Here is a 21,153-nt window from a genome sequence, read left to right as displayed (position 1 = left end):
TGTACACATGGCAACTGCAGCATTCATTCAACCAAAAAAAAATTTCACACAAGAATTAGCTCTGATCAGAGGAGATATTAAATTTTCAGTCATCTCAAAAAAAAATTTGCATGCTTCAAATTCACTTCACAAAACATGGAATTCCACAAAGAAACAAAGAAAAAAATTTACATGTTGACACAGAATGCCCTTCATTCAAATCATTCATTTCAAGTTGTCACACATCATTCAATTGGTACTCCAAGAAGGTTACAATTTTGAATGAGGTACGAAGGAAGATTTTTCCTTCACATTACAACTCATTTTTGTAAAAAAAAAAAAAAAAAAAAAAAAATCCAAATGTGTGAAATTTTGAGGTCGAAATGAAAAGAGGAGTCAGATCTGAACAAATTTAGATAGCCAAAAATGTACCTCTACAACACCAAAATGGGGAAAAAGGAAAGCAAGGTGTACACCAATTTCAACAGGGCTCAGCCAAACCAAAGAGCACCATCAAATGAACCTTTCACATTCAGCAAATCATTTCAATCAGTCAACCTGCAAAAAGGGCAAACAAAAGTGACAACAAAGGAATTCATATTTACAAATAAAAGGTATTTCACATATAAAATATCAAGAGCAAGTTTCAAAATTCTTCAATCTAAATTCACTTTCCAATTATTTAGATGCTTTCAAAGACATGTGACCGATTATTCAAGAGCATACCAAAATATATTTCAAATTCAAAAAAAAATTGCTCCAAAATTTTGCTTTCGAAAGGGCAATGCACAAAAATTTTTTTTCAAAAATCTGCCATTACTTTCAACAACATGTCACATGGGTCACAAACAAAAAAAAATCAAAGCAGTATGCAAGTTGAGTGAGATCAAATGCCCTTCAAGTGAATTTTAACTTCAATAGACAATCATCAAAAAAATTTGGCAATTCATTCACAAGCATATTTTATGTTATGCATCAACCCCTAAAAAAAAATTCACTTTTTATCACTCAACATTTATTTTTGTCAAAAGAGAAAAAAAAAATAGAATTGTGTGACAAGGACAAGTCCAAATTTCAACCACAAGCCAAAGGGAAAGCATATGCACAACATCAATCATCATTAAAAAAAATCAAAAGCAAACATCAAAATTTTCAATCAAAATTTGTCAAGAAAGAAAAATATATACAATATACTTGACATCATTTCATCTTGGAAGAGGTAACCAAGGTCCATGTTTCTTGCAGACGACAAATTCTTCATGCACTTTATTTGCAAAAAGTTCCAGTCGCAATTGCACAAACACTGTAAAAAAATTTAAACACTTTTCACTGAATTTCTGGAGGCACTACCACCTATTGATGAGATCATCATCAGGAACACTTGCACAAATCAGAGGTCCCTTCATGGCACTCGGCAGATGGAGACAGGATCATAGGCACTATTCTTTCTCAGGCCCAATCACTATCACGGTCAGCAGAAGGAGCCACAGGGACATAGCGGCGGCAGCGCACATCCAGCTACTCAACGTCGCCGAAGCTGGTATGGGGATCTGGTCTGTTGCACCGGCACAGGATCATGCTGGGGAACAGAAGCTCCGACATCATTCTGGATGTCAGGCACAGGAACGGCATCAGGAACCGAAGACGGTCCGGCGGAAGCATCAGGGCTCAGGGGTCTCACAGCAGGAACCACATCAGCATTCACAGGTACCTGAAATGGGATAGGAGATTCCGGTCTCCCAACATCATTGTTCTTATTCCCAAATTGTTCACCACCCAAATGTGATTGTCTTTTTTGGAACTTCACCAAACGGTTTACATGTATTTTCTTCAATGGTGCCTGCTTGTTATTCAATTCCTGAATAAGACGCAATACGGGTGAGATCACTTTTTTAACAAAATATGGGCCATCATATGAAGGTTTGTACTTGTTTTTTGACTTCAAGTACACAAGATGACCAGCTTGAATATTACGAGGTTTACAATTTTCATTATGACTTTGATTTTGTGCCAACTTTTTAGTTACAGAATTCCGGTAGACTTCACGATACACAAATTGAAGTTGCTCTAAAAGCTTGTGCAATTCAAAAGCGGAATCCAAAGATGGATTAATATTGAAATTAACAATGTCTGTTATCAAAGACAACTCCCGACCGAAGTGAACAAGATTAGGAGAGAATTCAGTAGTTGAATGTGTGGACGCGTTATAACAGGCTTTATGAACATCAACAGCATAATCAAAATCAAGACCAGAAGCTAGCAAAGCTTTAATTGAAGTTTTAATAGACAAGTTCACCCTTTCACTCAGAGTGTTAGCCTGGGCATTTGCCGACGTTGTATGCCTTAATTGTATATTAAAAAGCTGATTAAATTTAGCAAACAGTTCACAATTGAACTGACGACCAAGATCTGTCAAAACTAATTCAGGTCTGCCAAACAAAGTGACGTATTTAAAGAAAGATTTAGCAACTGACACAGCAGTTATATTATTCAAAATATACAACTCTAAGTGTCTCGAAAAGGCATCAATGACAGTTAAGATGTATTTGTTGTTGCTAAAAGGTCCAACAATGTCAAGTGTCACTAATTGATTACATTTAACAGGTGAAAAAGATTCCTGAAATGGTGCTTTGTTTATACGATGAGGCTTTGCCTGAATGCACTTAGTACAACTAGCACAGTAATTTAAGCAGTCAACATACATTCTCTCCCAATAAACATTTTTAGTTAAAAATGCATAAGTCTTATTTATGCCAAGATGTGAATGATGAGCAATACTTAAAACTTTAGCTTTTAAAGAATCAGGAATGACAATTTTCAAATTTTCCTGATCATCATTAGATGAATTACTTTTGCACATCATTAAAACCAAAGTTTCAGGATGGATACAAAATTTGTTATGTTTTTCAAGGGCAACTCTATTAAGAATATTATTATAAATGACAGATAATTTGGGATCTTTCAATTGCTCTTTTAAAATAGTCGACTGAGTTACTTGCAACAAAGGATCTTTCTCCTTTTCTCCAACATCAATTAAACTCAACACATTAACACAATGTTGTAAAAGTGTACCAGAATTCTGTATATTATCAACAAAATTTACATTTTGATCAGCACCATCAGTGTTTACACAATTCCCGGTATTATCCTCATACAATTCAACAATTTCCGGTAAAACTTCCCCCTTATCGAAAGTTGTGTCAACCACAGGGTTAATTCGATTATCACGCAACAAAGAAGGATCTGATACTATATCAACTTGATGATTTGTAAGGTCTGTGCGAGAGAGCATGTCAGCAAATAAATTTTTTTCACCAGCCAAATGTAAGAAGGAATAATTGTACTCAGATAAAGTCATTAGCCACTGAGTAGTTAAAGATGCAGGAGACGAGTTTTTACTGTAAAATTTCAGACTTTTGGCATCACACAATAAAAAGATGTGGCGATTAAATATGTATGACTTGAATGCTTCGAGAGTCTTCACAATTGCCATCAATTCTAGCTTTATAGCAGGATACCTTGTTTCAGCTGGAGAAAGCAATTTCGAAAAGAAAGAAATTGGGATAAACAAACCATCCCTCTTTTGCAAGAGCACACCACTTATTGCCAGTCCACTTGCATCTGTGTTCACATAGAATTTCTCATTCCAATTCGGTTGAACAATATATGGATTCTTGAAAAACACTTCTTGCAATTTTTGAAAACATTCATTTACTTCATCTGTCCATTTAAAAACTGCTTTAGGATGGGTCAACTGATTCAGTGGATGAATCAAATCAGAAAATTTGTATATGAGTGTTCTGTAATATGAGCAAATACCAATGAAACGCTTCAGCTGCTTCTTTGTTTTTGGCGGAGGAAAGGAAGTAATTTTCACAATATTTGACGAGATTGGCAAGACTTTATGTTGGGAAATCTGGAATCCCAGGTAATCTATTTTGTCCATGAAAAAATGACATTTCTTTGGTGACAGAGTCAAGTTAAAGTCTTTCAGGACTGAAAACAGTTTCTGAAGCTTAACCTTCATCTCATCAAAGGTTCTGGAACCTAAGATCAAATCATCTTGATAGGAATACACTCCGTCCATGTTTGTTTGTTCACAAACAGTGTCAGAATAATGTTGTTGTATGCTCGCTCCACTGGCCACGCCAAAAGGAATTCTGTGAAAAGCATATGTACCCCAAGGTGTAGTGAAGGAAAATTTGTCTCGGTACTCTTCTGGTAAATCAATTTGATGATAGGCAGCATGTAAGTCCAAAGTTGAAAAATATTTGTATTCTGACAATGAGTTGATCAAGGAATGGATCTTCGGAAGCGGGTAAGATGAATGAACAATTATGGCATTTAAAAGTCTTAAGTCTAAGGCCAATCTGTACTTTTGTACGCCTGATCCATCATCTTTTTTCTTCACCAGGAGACAGGGGCAGCCGTAATTAGATAAATTCCTAGAAATCACGCCAGCCTCTTGTAATTGATTTAATTGATTTTTAGCTTCTTCTTGAAGACTCTGAGGTATGGGGAAAGGAAGCGCCTTAATTGGATAATCATGAGTGAATTGAAAATCAACTCTGATTCTGTCTGAATGACCGAGAGAGTTCAAAGAACTTGAAAAACACTGTGTATTTTCTTTCAACAAATTTTGCATGTCAGACAGTTGATTATCCTTTAAATGAGCCAAATTAAAATTTTCCAAGTTAAATTCTTTTTCCCTGAGTTGCACAACTTCATTAGACGCCTGAATAAAGTTCAGTGAATGCTCAGTATTTTTATTCTCAATCTCCTGAATATGGTCAATTTGACTCAAATGCCCCAAAGTCATGTTTTTATTGAGATGAACTTTTTGGGAAGAATGGTTCTCAACATATAGATAAAAAGAATTTTTCTTGCACAGCTGCCCATTCGGGTCCTCATCAATAGAAATTATCGACTCTTCAATTTTAACTGAATTAACCGAATCACAAATTGTAAACAAAAAATGTGATTTGTTGTCTAACTTCCCATGAGCAAAAACTTTAATGAGAGCAGTTTGTTTTGGTTCAACAAACTGTTTAGAAAAAACCTGAACTCTATTCATTGCTTCCAAACTGGGAGATGTGTAAGCACTACAATTATTACACAAGTTCACGTTGTTGTCAAGTTCATGAGGGCTCCTCAACAAAGGAAATTTGTTACCGTCATAAAATAATACGTTCTCTTTAGGGAGAATATACATGTTATGTTTAGTTAAGAAATCATAACCAAGAATTCCCACAAATGGAGAATTATCTCTGATATTCATTGTGTAGAAAGAATGACGAAAGAAATTACTTTGAATTTTAAATGAAAATTCTACACACGAAATAAAATCTACACTGGAATTCACAGTGGATACAGTTATTCTTCTTCCTAAATTTTTGATTTTGACAATTTGTTTAATTTTCTGGACAACATCATCACTCAAAATACTTAGACTAGCTCCAGAATCAATTAAAAAAGAAAAAAACAAATTAGAAATTTGAACTTTGACCAATGGTAACTTATTTGACAAGTCCTCATGATGTGAACTTTGTAATCTTACATTTACCAGAGCAGCAGGAATAAATTCCTGAGCTTCAACCGACAATGAGGAATTATTTTTCACAGGAGAAGTTTGAGTTGCAAGAGTTTTACCCATTTTAATGACACCGGTGGACTTTCTAACAGGTTTCGAGCAACCATAACCACTAGAGCGAGTCACATCCGACACATAAGCACTATGATTAACAGGATTATTGCCCATCACACTTAAATTTTGATGAAAAGGCATTAAATTGTCAAAAATAGGTGGTTGTGACATCACAGCATTATTTTCAGGCAAAAATGACAAGTTAAAACCAGGAGGAGGTGGAATAACCCGATTGTGTACATTGTAACCAGCATTATTACCATTATGGACATTTTGTGTATTTTCATTAGAGTTCATAAAATTTTGTCCATTAACAACATTTTGGTTAGCAAAATTTGCTCTGTGTTCAACAACTGGTTGAACTAATGAAGGATTACCTCCACCTGAATATGAATTATTAACCATGGGAATATTGTTAGGTATGAAATTACAATTGTAATTTGGTAACAATTCAACAGTGTTATGAATAGGTTGTGGGAACTGAAATCTGGGCTCTGGATTTTGTACCGACATACTTCTATTTGGAACATGTTGTTCAAAATTTACCATTGGTGTCTGATTTTGCATTTGACACGAATTCTGTGATGTCAGTGGGACAGAATTTTGAATTGTGTCAACGCGAACAGTCTGCGAACACTGAACACTTTTAATTGGAGAAAATTGAGTTCCCACATCATTATATGTCACCTTATTTTTAAGAATTTCTGAATAACTCAAAAAATTAACCTGACTATTCTCCTTATTTTCATGCAAAGGAAAACGTTCATTTCTTCTCCGATACAAATTATCAAATCTAGCATTTGCATTATTAAATTGAGAAAAATTTCTCGACAACGACTTATTTTTAAATCTCACATTGTTATTAAATTGTTTCAAAAATTGAAAACACTTTGATTGAACATGCCCCAATTTTCCACAAAAATTACAAATGATTTTAGCACTTTCTCTATCATTACAAAATTTTTGTTTCCCATGAAACACACCATTTTGATCAGAACGCTTTAAAGGAATTTCATCAACATCAGACAAATCATCCACAGAGGTAAACAACTTTTTTCTAGGTAAACAATCATCAGAGTTCATTTGTGAATTTGCATTGAGATTTTCAGCATTTTTTAACTGCTCTTCCAAAAACACAATTTTTTTTGTTAAGAGCTACTACATGTTCATCAGAAAATTGAGGTTGGTCATAAGACTGAACATCTCGTTCTAATTGTTGCAATTGTTCAATTTTGTTTACAGCTGAATCAAAAGACTTTATGTTCAACTCCAAAATTTTGGATCTGAAGTCGGAAGGGATAGTGGATAGCAATTTCTGCAACATTATCTCATTCTGGAATTCTGGATTTTTAATTTTGAAAACATTAGTGGTAATTAATTTTATTCTATGAGCCAAATTCAAAATTGACTCTGATTCTTCCATGCAAAGGGCATGAAAATCTTTCATAGAATAAATATTTGTGACCGGCTTGAAAAATGTCAACAAAGCATCAGTTATTTTTTCTACTGAATCAGCATAGCGTAAATCAGGTGTTTCCAAAATATATTTGAGTGCGGCTCCTGTCAATTTACTTTTTAAATATAGCACTCCCTTCTTATTTTGCCAAGAATTAACTTCAATTATATCTTTTACTTGCTCTACAAAATATTCAACCTGAGCGGAATCGCCACTGAAATTGTTTACATGCAACATAAAAGGCGATTTGTTTACATTAGGAGACCTTGAAACGTTTTGAGGGGTTTGTGTAACATTTGTGTTTACATTTGAATTCACGTTATTTGTACTGTTAGAAATAACAGCACGAGGTGCACTATTTCTGCGAATATGATTTCTGTTTTTCATGATTATCACTTCCGAGAATTTTTCTTTTTTTTACAATATTCACAAATCAAATATTTTTAGTCATGTCAACATATCAAAATGCATATTGAACATATCCAAAAAAATTTGCACCTCTAGACCCCCAAAACACATTTTGAGTCTGATTAACCCAGCAAAATTCTTCACACAAATTATTCATTTTGTTTAGAAAAAAAATTTTTTTTTGTCACACCCCAAAAAGGGACTGGTCACGCACCAAAAATGTCGTGTAGACCCCCCGAAGTGAGGGGTAAAATAATCGGACGGCAGCCGTATCGTATAGTGTGTACGTTGAACCCAGGCCGGAGTCTTGCAACCACGACAATCGCAAGGACTCCTCGACCAATGAAGCGAAACTCGTTAAGTGTGAGAATTATATGACGGGGACCATCAGACTTAAATGACATCATCATACAGGTCAAGCACTTTTAAAGATAACTTAAGTTGGCACTTTTAAATTACGCAATTACAGAAATAAATTGGAAGTGTCTCACCCATCATGTGATCTCGCTTTGCAGGCCCGCTGTAATCCAAACATGAAAAGTCCACACAAAGTTTAGAATGGTAATTAAGGAAGTTTATTAGCACATCAATGAAGAGCGTCACAGATATTGGCTCACAAGCCGTGCGATGCCCGGTCGGCAGCACTGGGGCGAAATATCTTCAGCACCAAATAATAACACTTTATCAATTCTAACTTAGGCCATCATAAAATGAGTTTGGGCACAAACACCCAAAAATAATGTCAAGCACACACATACAGGCATGATTGGGGCATAAGGAACATCCCCAGCTCAAAATCGGGAAGTTCGGCCAGACTCTGCATAGCCGATAACGGGAAACGACTCATCCGTTAAAAAAAACAAACCTGCCCCGCGCACGTCAGCATTGCACGGAGGAAAATTATGAACTCCCGAAATATTCGAGCAAATTACGTGGCAAGCGAAAAAGTCCGTTACACCGATAACAAAAAGGGTGATCGAAATGCACAAATCAAAACTCTTAAACAAAACATTACCATATACGGCAGCCTATGAACACGGGGAAAAAGACACTGGCGCCACATACGAAATAACCGTCTGTTGTGACGTCATCACTATTCTAAAATCACAGACCGGGTTAGATCAAAAGTTCGCTCTGAGGAAATCTGCGCGAAATCGAAACAAACGAAAAAATAAGGGAATCCAATGTGGATTACACCACAGCCATCCAAACACGTCAGTCCATATGAAATATCTCCAATCCCTACTAGTATTGCAAGGAAAAAGAACAATGGTGGCCGCAAGAGTGCCAAGACTTGCATCATCACTGGATCATCTTACAAAGACGAACTGTCGAGGAGTTTGCAGCGAACGACTGTCGGAAAATTGTGAGTGGGGAATCAGTTGCCCGTGAAAAGAGAAAACTTCTAAAATCTTCAAGTAAAGCCAACAAGTCAAAGAAGAAATCCCAACGACAGTAGTCGGACTCGGACCACACTGACCTCCTACTGATAGCAACGACAAGGATGACGAGTTGGTGGTTCCTGTTTTTGATGGACCTGAAGATGGCAATGTAGTATGCAAATTTTTACGACAGATTCGTTTCAGAAGACATTACTGGAGAAGTGTGGATTTTCTGCTGCAAGGCTAGGCATCCGAGTGTGTGGAATGACAAAAAAAAAAAAAAAGGTTTACTACATTTGTAACTTCTGCAACTAAAAAATGAAATAAATGATTTTTATTTTCCATAAAAATATCTACGATGATATTTACTAAAATTTTTGAATTAAAATTTCAGGGTTTTCATTTATCTTTTAAGAGATAAAGTATTTATTCCTCAAGTGGCCCGTTTTTGGACCACCTTTAAAAAACGTGATTTTCTCTTTTTTCGTAATTATGAAGTTTCAAAACACTTAAAACTGGTGCAAAGGTCTTTGAACCCTAAAATCACCCTATGAATGTTTTTAAGAGGTATTGGCACTAAAATTATCCCTTTGGCGTGAACAGGTAAATCAGTAGGTAGAAAATGAAAGTGGTGGCCCGTTTTTGGACCACTTCCTCTACCATAGATTGTCAATGCAAGAGTACAATCAAAATTTGAAACTGAAGCTATTTGGGAGGATAGCTTAATCTGTTTGTAAATTTAAAATATAGATAATTTCATAAACAAATGTAGTATTACTCTCCATAACCTTATTTTGAACATATTCTTACTAATACACATGACATTAAAGTACAAAATACAAATAAAATTGAAACAATCTGGGATCTCGGTGATGGCACGTAATACCAGCCACTTTCACAACATCAGTAGGAGGATCAACACTGTTTGCTCTTGACAAGTTTTTGAATACTGGATTGAAACAAGTGAAAAGCGCCCCTCGGGACACGTGCAATGTCCATCCTTCCTCAATATTTTGACTTAATGCTAATGCTAAAAGTACAGCTTCACAGAAATATGTGGGCAAAAACTGCACTAAAAACTTCAAAAATGACGATGATGTCGAAAATGTTTACAGAAATATGTGGGCAAAAACTGCACTAAAAACTTCAAAAATGACGATGATGTCGAAAATGTTTACATGTGTCTTCAGAATTGAGTAAATTATAGTTAGTTTTACTTTTTTTCTTCATGTGTGAAATGCATTCACAGCTCTCTAGAATTTGTCCTAATTCCCCCCCCCCCCCCCTAGATTGAATTCTACACTGTGATTGAATTCTATCTGTGAATGTGAAATGCATTCACAGCTCTCTAGAATTTGTTCTAAGTCCCCCCCCCTAGATTGAGAACCCTTGGTCTACATTGTTCTTCATATGAATGAAAACATTATAAATGATGTGAGAGTGAATAATACTTACGTTCCGGTGAGAAGTTCATACATAAGCACTCCCATTGCCCAAAAATCAACAGCTTTGTCGTGACCTCTGTTCAAAATGATCTCTGGAGCTACGTATTCTGGTGTACCGCAGAAAGTCCATGTCTTAAGGCCTGTTGGAAGGATTTTGGAGAAGCCGAAGTCGACCTAAGGAAATAAAATAAATGCATCAGCCTTAACCAAACGTTATAGAAATTTCTGCAGTGTGAGTTTCCGGCAGCTGTTACTCTACATGGTGAGACTGAACAACGCTGCAATACTTTACTTATAGCCGTAAATCGTAGCTTAAGTAGAGAGACGTCCGCCATCTTAGAGCTAAACGCCACTTTCTTCCAATGTCTACTATGATGAAGTAGCGTCCTGTGCTTCTGCTTCTCATAGTCTAAGATCCCACTAGGCTTGACCTACCCTCATCGAGTTTCCTAAAATTGTTACCATATATGAAGAGTAAAAGTTGTAAATAAAACGTGAAAGAAAGAATTTCTACCTCTTTCACGTGACCTAATCAGGGTTGCCAAAGGTTGAAAGGCGCCTAACATGAGTAATTTATCCTCATCGAAATTCCGAAAATCGTTATCATAAATGAAGAGTAAAAGATGGAAATGAAACGCTAAACTAAGGTTGCCTATCTTTTTCGGCTCCCTAACCTAGGTTGTCAGGGGATAAAAAATTTTCAATGAGGAAGATAACTTACCCCTGATCGAGTTTCCAGAAATTGTTGTCATAAATGAAGAGTAAAAGCTGTAAATAAAACGCTTATGTAAGGTTGTCTACCTTTTTCCGGTTCCTAAGCAGGTTTGCTGAAGGCTAAAAAGTGCCCAAAAATGAGTTATTTACCATCATCGAGATTCCAAAAATTGTTGTCATAAATGGAGTGTAAAAGCTATAAAAAAAACGTTTAAGTAAGGTTGTCTACCTTTTTCCCATCCCTAAACAGGGTTGTCAGGGGCAAAAAGGTGCCCAAAAAGTGATATTTACCCTCATCGAGTTTCCACAAAAGTTGTATAAAAAAAGTGTTGGTAAAATTGTTTAAAAACCGATGGTATAGGGTTGCCAAAGCAAAAGTGTTCCAATCCTAGGGTTGCCGTTATTCGAAGTTTCGATACTGAAACTCTGCCATCCACAATCAAGAGGCACCACAATCAAGAAGCAAAGCAGGCTAGTTCATTCAAGATGGCGAACATGTCGCCACTTAAGCTGCGATCTAGGGTTTAAATGAACTGGGTGATGGAAAACATCTAAGCAAGCAACAACACCAAGGAACTTATGGCGATGCTCTACATGCACACCAAGTAAGAAACTGACGGATGCGAAACAGGTCTCAATTTATAACATTATTACGATTTTACGCAACATTTTAGTTTTTAAGGGAGATTTAAAGTGGTTGTCGAAATTTGTGGCCTACAGCTGTGTTAAAAGGGCTGTTCATTTATCGGCCGTCCGCCCCGTCCATCCCGTTTTTTAACGTGACGGACTATCGAAGAAAGCAAAGTAGCATTCACATACAGGCGCCGTTCATCAATTACGTGACTGAATTTACCCACCAGAAAGTAATCAAATGCTGTCCTACTTTTGACGGCCGTCAGATATCAAGGTTCTTATCAAAACCGGTCCCGTCTAAGAAGGCTTGCTGTCATGGCAACCAGCAAAGAAAACTTATTTCGGGTGGAAAAAATCGGTGCGGACGTGACGGACGGCTGATAAGTGAACAGCCCTTTAAAATGACAACTCACCGACCGTCTCATTGACGAGCCTTTCTGACAAGCTTTCACCGATATCTCCATTGTTGTTACAACGCGCTTATTAGACATTGCATTTGCGGTCATAGGCTCCTATACGTATTCTTGCTTCTTTGCATGTTTTCTATCATCCAGTAAAGTATTTTTATCTTGTTAACACTCACCATGTATATTAAAACTAAAGCTATTGCAATCAAGGCCAGGTTTGGGTAATATTAGCCGTTTTGTTACTTTTGATCACACTTGGCTAAAAAAAAATTCAAAGCCAAACCGACCTTTATTTTGCTTAATACACTCCTTGTCACAAAAATTTGCGCACCAAGAATTTCTCAGAATGAAACGAAATTTAACGCACGCGATGGTAACATTGATAATAAAAAGTGACTAAGAAATGAAAGCAAAATTATCATTTATTGTTGGAAAAATCCCAAATGAATGGATATTTAAGTACCCTGTTGAACCACCTTTAGCTTGAATGTACGAGGCGATATACAGTCGAGCATTGAAGCATAACAATCTCGTACGATGTCCTACGTCATCTCGTATCACAGTTACTGCAATCGCGCCACTTATTCGGTCACAGGTTGACCAGTTTACCATCTCAAGTGATCCCAGATAGGCGCGATTTATAACAAATGAGGGCGCAGGGCAGAGAAGTTGATAATGTGGAAGAGGAAGCCCGCCGAGACCGCTGTGTGTTGTGCTCCAGCATTGTCCTGATAACTCCGCCATGAGAGCCAAAACATGTGACTGAAATATAACACAAAAACGTACCGTTAGGCTCTCATAGTGTTGTGAATCAACATTAGGGAGGATCATGTTTCGTGTACGATAGCACCCCATAACACCACTCCATCTGCGGGCGTGGTTTGCCGCTGAAAAGCAAAGGCAGTGTTTGAGAATTCAATACGGGTTCTCCACAAGCGTACAAAAACGTCATCATTGCCAAAATTTGATCTGTATTCATTACTAAAGACGTTCTAGATTCATTCGGTTGCAACCGAATAATGTCGAACTCGACGCTACTCCAAGTGAAAGCAACAGTAAATGCCCTAATAAAGCTTTTGATTGGGGCCTCCGTGAATCTGTGGTAGCAAAATGAGAAGATTGGGCGCATAGGATTGCGCGCCGGGGATATTGGGCTCCCAGCATATTTTGCGCCGGGATCATTGGACGCCGGGCATATTCGGCGCCGGGAACATTGGGCGTCGAGCATATTAGGCGCCGGAAACATTGGGCGCTGGGAAAGTTGGGCGCCGTCGACTGGACTCACAGTTTTTGGGTACCGAAATTGTTGAACAGGGGCCAAAACCTGGGAGCCCAATATTCCCAGCGCTCAATATGCTCGGCGCCTAATCTTCCTAGATCGCTGTGGTAGAATGGTAGAAACTTGGTCTTCTAAGCCGGAGGGCGTGGGTTTGATTCCCCTAGATGCCCTGGGTGTTAATTCCTTTTCTTGTGTTGTAAATCTTTCCTGTGTGTCCCCTGAAGCAAAACCCTTTGCACGCAGTCCTCAATGTATGAGAAGCTGCTTAGCTTCTGTATAAATAAAATAAATAAAAGCATTCAATTGACGCTGACAGTTCCTTCTGATTCTGACAACTCCTTCTTGGTACTTTGATTTTTTTTTTGTTATTGAGTGCATAATGAAATTTGATAAGACCTCAGAGTCACAGTGGACAGTAGCGGGCAAAATTTATAAGCCCTGCTCCTTTTGCTTGGAAGGTTAATAAAATGGAATAAGTTTAAACTTTCAAAAAAAAAAAAAAAAAAACGTTATCTCTATTTGTGCAATTGGAATTACTTGACGCTAATGCGCGAAGATGGCAATAAAAATCAGCTTACCAATTTAACATATCCCTGGGAATCTAACAGAAGATTTTCTGGCTTTAAGTCTCGGTAGACAACATTCCGGGCGTGTAGGTATTCCAGGGCTTCCGTGACACAAGCGGTGATAAAACGGGTGGTTGCATCATCAAATTCACCCCTAATAATCAAATACAGCAACAAAGTGGAACTGATACAGAATATTTAGCCTTTCAAAACTTACATTGAAATAAAATATTTGAACTGTTGAGAAGGAGGAAGAATGATAATCTAAGTCGTATCTAAGTAAATAAATAAACTAACAAATACCCGTAAGACCAAACGCACAGCTGCATGCAGTATACCGACAGCCCGGTTATGACATCCAAAGACTGTCCATCAGTCTGGAATAGTCAATAACCGTGCTGGAGGCAGATATCATCTCATTGAAGTTGACTACAATTTACTGCTGCATATGCTGAACATTTGAATTTTTTTAGGATTTTAAAATCATATTGAGAAAAGCTGTCGAGAACTTAGTACTGTGGAATAAGTAAAATGACACAACGTGTATAAAGTACAAATTAAAGCATTTAAAAGAGTTAAAAACTCAGCAAACAGTAGTTTCGTGGCTATGCAAGCCCCTTCATCAGTGCATAAAAATGTGCAGTCCTTGCTGTTCCGGTGACGTAATAGTTTCCTTTTTCTTGTCTATTTACTTTGCTTCATTTCCTTTTTGTTCATTTGTCGTTTGATTTGCATTGGTGAACCACTCATTCTTCTTTTTATGCACTGATGAAGGGGATTGCATTTAATAGTCCCGAAAAAGCTGTTTGCTGAGTTTTAACCTCTAGTTAAAATGTTTAATTTTTACTTTATACACGTTGCGTCATTTTACTTATTTTAAAATCATATTTAAGTAATAAATCAAAGGGACTGTCCATAAACTAATAATGGTACACTTTTTTGAACATACTTGAACCTTTCCCAGTTTGCCACACATTGCCACAGTTCACCTTACTCCACGTCACATTTCACGCATGTTTACAGGTTTGGGACCCCGGCGCAATATTTTTTGGTGCCCCTAAGAAATGAACAAAACTACCAAAACATTTTTCATTTGCCTTTTGGGTAAGCCTGTCAGACGTCTCGGTTCGATCGGGACAGTTCCGGTTTTCAGACAAAATCCCGGTGTCCCGGCCGGTTTACTTCAAGTCCAAGAAAAAGGTAAATTTAATAATCGATGACCTAAAAAGTCTAAAAAATGTTGGATTATGACAGATAATGTAAGCTAAGAAATAGTCTTCCAAAAGATTAACATTGAAGGAATATTTAGGATAATTACTTTGTCGTTTATAAGATTGACTAGTAAAATTAATATCTGATTAGCTTGTGAAAGTTTTTACAAAAAAAAAAAAATCCTAAAAAAATTCCTAGACAATAAAAAGTACAGGTAAATGTTCAAATTTTCCTTCCGCATTCAAAGTGTTTCTTCCTGCTTAAGTTATTCATATTCCGTTACATATTACATATAAACGTTCACAAAAAAGAAAATGTTTAAATTTATCTGATTGAGTCATTGATCATTACCTGTAGTTTAGGTTTATAATTAGTAACCACAACCGTTTATTCATAGCATTAAGAATGAACAACTCTCTAAAATAGTCTTGGTTGTGTACACATTTGAATACCCATGACGATGGATTGGGGGGGGGGGAATTCTGGTGTCCCGGTTGAACGTTTCAGAAGTGTGGCAAGTCTACTTTTGGGTCTTCTTTGGTGTACCTATATGCTGTAGGATCCCTCGTAATTGAGACATTTGCGACTTGGTACATTCGCCACTATATCCCGCTAATAAACACATTGCAATGAAAAAGTGTGTGTTGTCATACTTCTTGTTATTCCCTCTCTCCCCCTTGTCACAAACGATCACTATTTCTCAAATTCTCCTCCCCCCACCCCTTCAAAGCGTAATCTCTTATGTGGACGACCTCAAAGCAGTTAAGAGGTATAGAAACAGAGCCAACAAGTCTTCATTTTTCATGAACTTATGCAAAGATAAAAAAGACTTATCTTAAGCTTTGCAGTCATGAATGTCTACCGCTAACGTAACGTTTATGGTTCACGAAAACCAAGTATAAGTCATGGCGTAGGATTTTTTTTTTGGACCTACTTTCGAAATAGTGTAATACCTAATAGCACAGCCGGAATTTACCTTCTGGAAGGGAGTGGGTCATCCTAGTCCGTACATGTATCTTAACTATCGTATTATGATTGACAATATACAAGGTGCGGCTATTAATTTCCAGGACTTACATAACTGTGGGAGAACAAAACGCCGGAAGATGGCGTTAATGATTGAAAACTGAAGAGCGTTTTCTTGCGCATATGCAGTGCTATCGGCGTCATTCTAAAGTAAGTGGTTCTCGTGGAATAGCGCATTGAAAGATAGCTCCCAAATTCCTGTTGTTCAATCAAAAATGGAGCAAAGAATTAACATTAAATTTTGCTTCAAATTGGGCAAGGGAGCTGCAGAAACGTACGAAATGTTGAAACAAGTTCACTTGAACTTTTAAATGGTTTAAGCACTTTCGGGATGTACGCAAAAGCGTCGATGATGATCCACACACAGGTCGGTCGCAGTCCGTACGCACAGTGGAAGCAATTGAAAATGTTCGCATTATGGTGACAACAGGAATTGAAGAGCTACGTTTTAATGCGCCTTTCCACGAGAACCACTTAGTGGAGACTGTTGTACCCTGGACTATGGTGTACCTTGCGCCATGCACTCTAATCAGCTAGCGCTTTTACCTGGTGAGGAATCACGGTACTATGTCAGCCATGACAGTCTCTCCACCTGCCAGAGTGGGTTGTAGGTTGAAACTCCAGCTTGTATGTGGATAGTGATTGCTTTGTGATTTGTGCAAACAAATGTAAATAATTCCAGTGTTACTTAAATGAAATTGGACTTTTAAAGACTAGAGTTACCCAACTGATTGATCATTATATCTATTGCCTGTCTCTCGGTAAGTGTATTCAGCATTTAGTCTTCACTTTTTACGTAGCTGTTAGGTTAGGGTAGCCACGTCTGTATAAACATGCACCCTCGTGTACCTTCAAACCAAGCTCCATGTTGTATTTTGAGAACCACTGGATCAAGGTATAATAGGCTGCAGTGATTGTTTTTTTTTTTTTTATATATAGGTAGGATTTTATCATGCCTCGGAGTAAAACTGGAATCAAGAGGGACCCAGTAGATGTTCAGGCATTGCAAAATGCTATTGAAGCAGTAAGAAGTAATGATCCTGACAAAAAAAAAAGACTTTTAGAAAGACCGAAAAAGTATTCAAAGTTAGCAGGTCAACCATTACTAGGCATTTAAGAAAGTTGAATGAAAGTGGGTCCAATAAACTTGAATACAACGTAAGTTATGCAGTTAAGCAAGTACAAGAGGTCTGTCTCAAGGTACACGAGCATCATGTACCATGGACCAAATTACGTAAAATTTGTGAAAAATATACAAAAATAGAAAAAAAAAATTTTATAATCGGAAATATTTCTTTATTTATGCAAAAAGGCTTTAAGTTAAGTTTTAATAACTAAAAACCATAAAAATCACACATTCTTTTTTTTGAAAACCAAAAAGTTTTAGAAGTGATCCAAGTTACAACAGTCTCCCCTACTTCAGAATGCACTGCACTTGCGCAAGAAAACGCTCTTCAATATGCAATCATTAGTGCCATCTTCCTGCTTTTCGTTCTCTTACAGTTACGTCAGATCTGGAAATTAATAGCCGGACCTTGTATGTTGAAACCGAAGACTTTGGGGAGTTCTGACCCCCTTCCCTCTCGCCGTACCACCGATTATGCTTATTTCGAACATGCTCTGTATAAAGCTACAGCTCATTCCAGCTGAAATTTCGCTATCAGGAAAACTCGTTACATGGAGATTTGCTATATTTGCAGTTACTTAGGTAAATGTGATAAACTTTTAAATTTGAGCCATAAGTTCAAAATTATTTAATTATGAATTTAAATAAAATGAAGTGTTTTATAATACGGAAATTAGAACTAATTTTTTCCTTCGACGAACAGTCCGGTTCCCACCCAACTTCAAGTTGTCACAAAACATAAAGGAACACGCAACTTGGTCACTTAATTTTATATTTAAATAAAAGGTTTTTTTCTACAATTTTAAGAAAGTTCAAAATGCAAATATGAACAAAATTACGTAACTTGACAGTTAAAATGCATTATATAAATAAAATGGTGGGAAAGCATACAATTCTTTAGAAGTATTTGCAGGGACCGACAAAAATTGCAAAAGCTTAGCAGCGAGGAAAAAGTTTAGGCGCCTGTTAAAATATTTCTCAGAGTATATAGGATAATCCAGTGTGTTCTAAAGGATGCTTGTTCTGAAAGATATAGTCGCAAACGTATTTTTTTAGTCTCCCTGGATATGGAACCAGGGATTTGTCGGACTCTAGATATGTATTTCAATAAATCTGAAGATTTTAAATTATTACTCAATCACTTGGAGGAAAGTTGCCTAAAAATCTTACTTGTCTCTCAGAATACTCCAGACTTCTCCTCCAAGACAAGCCTCCATCAACATAAATACGTATTTCTCGTCACGGAATGTCTTGTACATTCTGAAAAAGAGAAAAGAAATTTGCGTGTTTACAACACTTTGTGATTACTTACTAGTTTTTTGTTTTTTACTGAAGTCTATTTTCAACAATCAAACTTAATTATTGTTTGAACCATACAGAGCAAGAGACCGAAAGGTTCTAATCGGGCGTTTACAGGGGCCCGGCGTCGAATCAAAAGGAATCATATTTCTCCATTTTGGTAAGCAAACGAAAAAATGTTTTAAAATAATAAATCTAAACTTAATACTGATTGATGATTAATATGGAAGTAAGACACATTTATTTATTTATTATTTTTTTGGCTAATTATAACGAGGCAGGGAAGTTTTCAAATTCATTTAAGCTAATTTCAAATACGTTAAAAGATTTAGAAGTTATAGTTTGCAAAATGTGTTTCAAAATTACTGCCTAACCTGGCAGTGGTATTAACCACTATTCGATCACGGATTTTTTTTTATTAGAAGTTTTTGTGTGTGTTTGACCTTTATTTGACTAGTAAAAAAAGATTGAAAATAATTTTCTATCAAAAAAAAAAAAAAAAAAAAAAACACTTTTTCAGCTCTTTTTGATATTGTGAGAATATAGAGTAGTAATAACTATATTGAGTTCAAAGCTCGCATTATATTTAGAAACAAAAAGTGCAAAGTAAAACATGAACTACTGCCTTGATCAGGAGTCGAACCTGGTTTATTGCGGCTACAACGGAATGTACTAACCACTATACGATCACGGCCGACGACAAAAGCACGAAAAAAATCCTTTGTAAATATCATTATGGTTTTTATAAATGACTAGATATTGTTTTCTCTTTTTAGGTTTCACAAAAGGATGTGCTTTTATTTCACTAACAAACTATGTTAATATAATACGTTTGAAGATAATTTTCCATCAAATAAATAAACGTTAGCACTGTTCCTTTTATCTTTTTGCTATTGCGAGAATACAGAGCAGTATTAACTATTCTGAGTAAGCAGATGGAATTAAAATCGGAAAATAACATGCGATGTAAAATTGACACTGTTGCAGTGACCGGGATTAGAACCTGGGTTGCGCCCACGACGCAATGTACTAACCACTATACTCTTTTTTGATTTCACAAAAGAGGGCGAAGTGCCGAAGAAGTTTTTGTGTTATAAAAAATGTACTTTTATTTTACTAGCGAAACATAATGAAAAAAATATACTTTTCCCTCAAATAAATAAACACTAGCACTGTTCTTTCTGTCTTTTTGCTATTGTGAGAATACAGAGTAGTATTAACTATATTCAGTAAATTACCGCCCATTAGCCAGGGCTAAAGCAGAAATACGTGAAATACACCGCCAGCTCAGTCATTTCCAGCCGAGGACGGCAGTTTCGTGCTTATTAGCACTCATCAGCCCGGCATAGGAAAGTGACTGAGCTGGAGATGGAAAACCTCTTAAGGAAGCCAAGAGTGCGAAACAAACTGGTAGCGAATATAGAATTCGCAGACCAGACGAGTGACCGAAGCACTAATTTACTGAATATACCTTGCCTCGCGTTCAACCTTCGAGTTGAACCGAACCACTGCTTCGGTCACTCGTCTGGTCTGCTAATTTTATATTTGCTACCAGTTTGTTTCGCACTCGTGGCTTCCTTAAGAGGTTTTCCATCTCCAGTTCAATTAGTCACTATCCTATGCCGGGCTGATGATTGCTAATAAGCACGAAACTGCAGTCCTCGGCTGGAAATGACTGAGCTGGCGGTGTATTTTACGTATTCTGAGTTAACTATTCTGAGTACACAGATGGAAATAAAACCGGAAAGTAACGTGCGATGTAAAATAGATACTGTTGCCGTGACCAGGATTCGAACCTAGGTTATTGCGGCCACAACGCAATATCAAAGATTATAGACTACTATACGATCACGTCCGCCCGAAAACCGGAAAAAGAATTTCAATAATATATATGTAACTTTCTAAGAAAAAATAGATGCTTCTATTATTATTTTTTTTTTAGTAATGCAAAGACGCATATTACATTAAATACGTAAAATATCATAATTTGCTCGATATATCTCTGTTGTACTTGCTAAAGGATTTGTTGACAAAAAAAATATTTTTGATGAGCATTCTTTTGAAAATACTAACGCTTTGTGCTTTTCCTTTCCGGTTTTGAGTAAGTAAGAATTACAAAGAGGTGGAAAATGTTCTCGAACTCAGTCGGAGTTTTTTGAATAAACAACAAGCGGAACGTAACAATACTGCCGCGACAAGGATTCGAGCCTGGGTTATTATGGCTACAACGCAAGGTACTAACCACTATACGACCAAGGCTGACGTCATTTATCGAAAAAGAATCCTTAGTAAATTTATCATAGTTTAATGAATGGCTGAAAAATTTTGCTACTTTTAATTTTCACAAAAGCACATTTTTTGAGAACGACATGCAGAACAAGTTTTTGTGTTCAATAGACCTTTAAGATAAATAAATACCTTTGTGCTGAATAGTAAAGTCAGACCAAACAACGTAAGTAGAAGCACAAATTTATAAATTACAGCAGACACGTGTTTCGGCGTTACAGGGAACGCCTTTTTCAATGCAAAAATAATGAGCTTATGGATGAAAAGACATCCGACAAAAGCCAAGAGCAG

General features: G+C 36.7%; 1 protein-coding gene across 1 annotated transcript in view; it reads right to left on the bottom strand.

Moving 5' to 3' along the window:
- Positions 1–18,541, bottom strand: part of LOC129218513 (cGMP-dependent protein kinase 1-like) — a 32,662-nt gene extending 14,121 nt beyond the window's left edge. Inside the window, exons 1-3 of the mRNA XM_054852801.1 lie at positions 18,448–18,541; positions 13,926–14,067; positions 10,325–10,488 (exon numbers count right to left, since the gene is read on the bottom strand). Of these exons, the coding sequence (XP_054708776.1) occupies positions 10,325–10,488; positions 13,926–14,067; positions 18,448–18,536 (395 nt within the window). The 5' untranslated portion in view covers positions 18,537–18,541. The remainder of the gene's footprint in view (positions 1–10,324; positions 10,489–13,925; positions 14,068–18,447) is intronic.
- Positions 18,542–21,153: the final 2,612 nt, after the last annotated feature.

This window comes from Uloborus diversus, chromosome 3 (genome assembly GCF_026930045.1).
Source record: "Uloborus diversus isolate 005 chromosome 3, Udiv.v.3.1, whole genome shotgun sequence".
Lineage (NCBI taxonomy): Eukaryota > Metazoa > Arthropoda > Arachnida > Araneae > Uloboridae > Uloborus > Uloborus diversus.
The sequence above is the reverse complement of the archived record's forward strand: the minus strand, read 5'-3'. Positions and strand labels throughout refer to the sequence as shown.